Below are 6,454 nucleotides of genomic sequence, written 5' to 3' on the forward strand. Positions count from 1 at the left end.
AGAAACTTGACGAAGACAATGACGACCAGTATCACTCCTCCTCATGGGCCGATAGCAGAAGTTTGAAACGTTCCTTCCACGGCCTCGGGAGTATCTCCTGGAGACCCAAATAAGGCGCCCGTGGGATGCCGCGCAGGTCGGGCGGCGTCGGGCGCGGGAGGAGGAGCGAGGAGTCGCTGACCAAGATGACTCCGTCCGACTTCGCTGCCCTTCCCGCCGTCAGCCATCCGAGGCGCGCGCCGAGAGCCGAGCAGGAGACCCTCATCCGCCCGACTTTGATACTGCAAATCACCTCTCTCTTCGCTCGTTCCTTTTTGCCAACTCCACCACACTCGCCAGTCAGCACTATCATCAGTTTCTCCGCATCAACAATCGCTCGGACTTCGATCCGGTGAATTCACTGGGGGAACTCTTTTGAAAAAAGAAAAGCCACACCTCTGCCCAACAGACACGCATTTAAATAAAGCATGCTGCATTAGCATAAAACTGTCGCCGCCGCCGCTGCCTGTGGAGATATTTCGCAGTGCTGCTGTTGATAATAATAAAAAGAAACATATTAAGGACGAATAGAATGCGATAATTATGTATTTTTCTCTCGCGAGGAGGTGTTTTTACTTTGTGAGTGAAAACATGCACATTACGTCTTCAGTATGGCACACAACCTCTATAAAATTCGTTGATTACGTGTTTTGACAATTGGCTGTGGAGATAAATGATTTGGAAGGCTTCTTCTCTCCATCCACTGTGCGTCAGAAGAGATAGTAATGGGCCATTTGAGTTTTTAGGTTCCTAAATCGAAATATTAATGGGGAACAGGTCAGAGGAATGAAAGTTTTTCTTTCTTTTTACTAGATTGGGAGGAATGTATTTGATAACGCATAGCGTTGACAAGCTTCTAACTCGCGAACACAATTTCGCTTTGTGGGAACAACACATTTTTGTCGAAATTCGATACATATTCACCGCTTTTAATTTGTCTGGTAGATTACACATGTATGTTAAAATGTGTTACAAAAATTTTCTGCATGTATTACAGTAAATTTACATGCGTGATTTTTTTTATTACTAGTCAATGAATCCTTCATCCAGAAAAAATTAATAATGCCGAAATGAAATGCCTATGAGGATTAAAGAGGAAGTAATATCGATGCATAAAAATATAGGAATACTCTTGCAGCCAATAGTTCACACAGCCAGTTTTTACCGCCTCCTTGTCCTGCGGGTGGAAAAATGGATGGCCCAATGCGTTTTTTTTCGATCTCTATTTAAACGAATTGCTTTCATCCCTAGTCATTATTTCTGAATGAACTTGACTAAAATAGGATTGGTTGACTATCCACTGGAGGCAAAACTGGACGGAAATGAGGTAGGGGGAGAGAAAATATTTGAGTGCGGAAACAAATGAACGCGAGTTTTCAGACGTTGTCTTTAGTAGGCTTCCTGAGATGAGAAGGCGAGAGAGATGGAAATGGTTACAAGTCATTTCGGGATAAAGAAAAAAGGCCGGTTTGAAACGATATAGACCACAGTTGCTGCATATTTCGTTTCTATAATTATTAGGAAAGTGGGGTAGTAAAGTTGCATGGCGTGGCTTGCGTGATTTATTAATTAGTTGAAACTCAGGCGAATTCACTTGGATTTTATTATCTTTCGAATCCGTGCGTAAGTTTTTCTGTGCGAGCCACTCATGCATACATCCTTACCATTATTTCAGCTTTCTCAACCGGATAACATCCTGATAAAATTCTCTTTTGACCTTTTGGCGTAATTTATTCAAGAAACTTTTGAATTGGATTCCGTTGTCGAAGTGAAGTAAGCAGTATCAATTTATTTTTTCTTCAATATACAGGATTAATATCAGTTAAGGTTGTTATGACGAGGGCTTATAGTAGAAATGTAGTATTTCTCTTAAATAATCAGCAAGGAGTGCTAAAAACGTGTTAGCTTTACTCCTTTAGACGTGTAGGTAATTTAGTTCAGTCGGCCAACATTTAAAGCTCTAGAATAATCAACACGGTGGCTAGCGATCGTTTTCGTTATCTTTTGTCATACCGTGCCGTCCATGCGGGATAGCCCGTGAATACAACGTTCATAAAGAGCTGTGGGCTCTAATGTGTATATCGTATCATGACACGTGACTCAAAGGTGCGTTGTGTGCTTTTTATTTCCTGTATGATCATCGGGAAGTAAAAATGCACGTGAAAGTGTTGGTCTCAGACTCGTCGTTCCAGTGAAGCGTGTTTCAAAGAAGCTAGTGCGTATAGCTGAATCAGTCAATCCTGACGTGTTCCCGCGAGCGATATTACGTCGTAAAAGTTAGTTTAACCCCTTGCCAAATGCTAGTTAGGGAGTAAAAAAGGTGAGTGCAAGAATTTCAATTTCTTCGCAGTCTTTTGTGTTAGTCATTGCAGTTGATGAAGTAGGAACAATTATTTACTCCATTTTCGTGGATGCAAACAATAAAACCTGTTATCTCAAAATTTTAGGATTTATGAGAATATTAGCATCGTGTGTAAGCCAATTCACTTTTCCTCCTTTATTGTCTTTAAGCATTACGTCTAAGCACACGGTGTACGTATTTTTATTTTTGATCCTCCGCATTACTCGTTGGTTATACCTTAATGAGACTGGGAGAAAGCCTTTATAACGCCTTCATTTCATAAAATGGGGTAAAGAGATGTTATTTTAGCACCAAATACTCGATATGAGTTGCCTTGCAAGAATTTACCGTCATTTTTGAATTCATAAGTCTGAGATGTTTTGAGCTTAAATCACATTCTTTATGCTGCTTATCGATTTACTTTTCACAAACTCCTCATTATGGTAGTGTTGATTCGTAGTTCAAGCCGAGCACAAAACATATTTAATGGTTGATTAAGCAAGACCTGAGAGTAAGCCCAGCTGTTTGTCATTGCTTAGAATTTTTTTTGGCAATGACCTATCAGGTTTTGTGTGAATGTAGTTACTTACTCATTCAGTACTATGTAAATAGCGAACTGTATACAGGCTAGATATTATGGGGTAGAGGAGTTCGTACTTCAACCTGAAAAGTTTCTAGTTATACTATTTCAGTGATTCGAGTAATGCTATTATAGCACATTAGCTATTGCTATAATGAACTATTGATTTATAGTTTTTATTTTGATTTTTTGATACCATAATGCCGTGAAGCTGATATTTAGGTCTGAATTTGAAGAAATTGAGTTTAATAGTGTGATTAGTGTAACAAGTCCTACTGTTGCGATCATCGGCAGTAGGTGCACCAGGAGAGAGGAGAATTCCATTCCACCTCCATGATATAGTTTATGGCTTGTAATTCATCATAGTCGATTTTCACATTACGTCCGCAATAATATAATCCTTTCTACATGGACCAGCGCTGGTTAGTTACTAACCAGCGCGTATGATGTCGCATTCAACATCTTATTATTTTATTTTGGCCTCTCGTGTTCAATGATGTGGAAGCCTTTCCCTTGCTAGCATGATCAAATTCATCCACAATATTGGTAAAGTCACCTTAATCACATCATGAGGCTTCCGGCATAAATAGAGCTTCAAATCGTTCCGTCACGAATTACTGCGATAGGTTTTTAAAACGTACTGCAATGAAGAATTAAACCTGTATCACTAGTGTATCGCTTTAGTAGTCAGTTGACGAGCAAACGAATTATGCAGCACGTTTATACGAAAATACAAAGAAACAATGTTTTTGAAGTAGCTTCAGCCTGAAGTCATACTGGCCTTAGCGCCGAAGTTATTGCGAAACGAGGGGAAAACTATTTTTTGAATTGAGGTCCTCTGAATTTTACTGATATCGCTCACTGCTTGGGGGTGAGAATTCAAGGTTTAAATTGACGTTTTCCATCCAGATTTGCATTCCATCAATCTGTCTCTCAAACTCTCTCTATCTTATGCCTACTATCCGTCTCTCTCAATCAATCGCTCTACGTGTGTGTGTGTATGTATATATATAACGAATTTTTGCATTTGCTCTGCGGCTATGCCCCTTCGGAAAGGTGCCACTGGTCACCATAGAGCAAGAGGATGCGTTGCGAGTGAGATATCTCTTGCGACCCCATAGCAAGGGATAATTTCAAAACGGCTTCGCCCCGGAAAGATCGACACAATAATGATGTCCTCCGCTCATATCAGCTCAAACCAAGCAGGAAAAGAGGAAGGAGACAAGCCTTCATTTTTTTAATGACGGCATCGTCCACGAGAACACGCAATCAGTCCCTTTCCACTCGTAGGTGGAGAAAATATCCCAGGTTTCCTGGTCGCATTGAAAAAAAAAACAATATCGGCTTCATTAACGTAGTGTATAAATATTACCAAAAACAAATTTGCGTGCAAAAAATGTGATCAGAAGATGGTTTTACGAGTAATGAACAGTTACCCTATTTTTTCCCAAGCTTTGGTGTTTAAGAAGGAAGTAAATCATTAATATATTATTAATTATTACTCACAAGTTCAATGTGCTCCGTGCGTTCTGGTCGAACAGCTCGGCCTAAGCGCTTTTATACATGCTTGCTACCTATATTAATGAATACAAATATACTATATTCTCCCACGTCTCCTGCAATCTTCATCCATATGAAAAATAAACAAATTTTTCGCACTTGCGCGTTCAGAGGCTATTCATCCATTGAAAGTATTTCTTACATATTTATAAGGTGTGAAGTGGAAGTTTTCAATGAGAATTATAGTGCACGTACAAGAAGTAGGGCGATACCAGCGCACGCTGTTGAGACTGTTATTATTTCGCGCAGAGGAGGTTAATGTCACAAGTCGATATTTGAAGCATTTCAAGGTTGGTTTTGTTGCTCTACGTGGGGTCATGTGACGTCATGCTCCATTGTCCGTCCTTGAAGAGAGCATCTTCTCATCTTCTGCCTGCGAAAGGAAATAAATATGGCTCCCGATTAGGGACCAGCTGTTCACCATAACTCTTCAATTCAGCACCATCCTGAGTAAACGTTTACAATACCTCAAGATTTATTAATGGACTTTCCATCTCTTCCTAAATGGAAATTTGAACGGAATGCAGGGATATGGCCCTTCACCATCCCCTATAAACTCCGATTCATAAGTTTGTAACCATCTTCCACGTATCAAACGTTGTTCTCGACTCCTAGCAAAAGGTTCATTCGATTATAATTTTATGGCTATTTTGTTGACGTAAACTGTTGAGATTGTACAAATAACTATATTTTTTCCGATTTTAATTTATCGGTATCTCAGGATACTAGGGTGCGTGACTTTGTACATATTTTTCCGTCTGCTGTGAGTAAGGGGCCGATTGCTGAAATTAAATGAAAATCAAATCTTGACACGTGAGTAGTCCTTCCAGTCTGTCTGCAAGTATTTCGACGAAAGTTCAAATATTTGAGAACAAAATCAATAAATATACGCGTGGTCCTCTTATTCCTATTATTTGTTTTCCTAATCCAAGAATAAAATGTGAAATAAAAAAATTTATACTGTTTTTGGCACATGATAAAGTGTTATGTACAATGTTTTATGCTGCATACATTTGCTTTTTTTCATCTGCCAGCGGTTAACAATAAAGTTTTTCAAAGCTTTAAATATTTTATGTGATTTTTGTCGCCTGAGAAGACAGCTTAAGAAGACCATTTAATTTTCTTGAGTTTCAAGTGGGTAAGGTTATTGGTATTCTAACTCTATCAATATTACCTCATTTCGATTAAGGCTACTCATTTATTTCTATTTAGGATATTATTACTTTGAGTTTTGTATGAATCTCTAGGTTATTTTAGTGGAATATATTAATCTCATTAATGCTACAAGAGGATTTTAGGTACTAAAGAAAAAATGTTGCAAGTCTGTCATATCCAGTGCCACATTTTGAGGAAGAGGTAGGTATATAGTTTGGGATGTTCTCCAAATACCATGTGGTTACTGGAAATTTTTTATTGAGCAATCTTTACCATAAACATCTCCTCATATCTGTCGATATACTTTTTCCTGACTACTTGCATTTTATTTAATGTAATGCTTCAATGAGGCTATATTTATAAACTATTTTCCTTAAGTTAGAAATTTTGAATTGCAATATGATGGGTATAGTTTTTTCATTCTCTTGACCTCAATTTTTAACATTGATTGGTGTCTTGGAGTTAATGCTTTTAATACATAATAATATATTTGAAAAATTAACAAATTTTAATACAAGAAAATTCAAGATCAAACAAATAATATGCATTTCAAAAGCCCTAATGAGGGTATAAAAATATACCGAAACGTTGGGGAAATATTTGTTTTAAATTCTTGAAGACCTACACTCCTAGACATTAATCAAGGTTAAATTATGAGAGATAACTTAAGACTGTTTTAGTGCGTTGGAGTACAACAATGCAGAATTTATTTGGTCCATAACTTGCAGACGATAATTTTGAAACATTTCAGTTTTCAGATTTTATTTAAATAAAGTTTT

At 38.0% G+C, this 6,454-nt stretch overlaps 1 protein-coding gene across 2 annotated transcripts in view; it reads left to right on the top strand.

Moving 5' to 3' along the window:
• LOC124165111 (cilia- and flagella-associated protein 298) overlaps window positions 1-5,586 on the top strand; it is a 197,896-nt gene extending 192,310 nt beyond the window's left edge. For both annotated transcript variants that reach the window (XM_046542407.1, XM_046542404.1), the window contains one exon: window positions 3-5,586. In XM_046542407.1, coding sequence (XP_046398363.1) covers window positions 3-113 — 111 coding nt within the window. In that variant the 3' untranslated portion in view covers window positions 114-5,586. The remainder of the gene's footprint in view (window positions 1-2) is intronic.
• Window positions 5,587-6,454: the final 868 nt, after the last annotated feature.

The sequence above is a fragment of the Ischnura elegans genome, chromosome 9 (assembly GCF_921293095.1).
Source record: "Ischnura elegans chromosome 9, ioIscEleg1.1, whole genome shotgun sequence".
Lineage (NCBI taxonomy): Eukaryota > Metazoa > Arthropoda > Insecta > Odonata > Coenagrionidae > Ischnura > Ischnura elegans.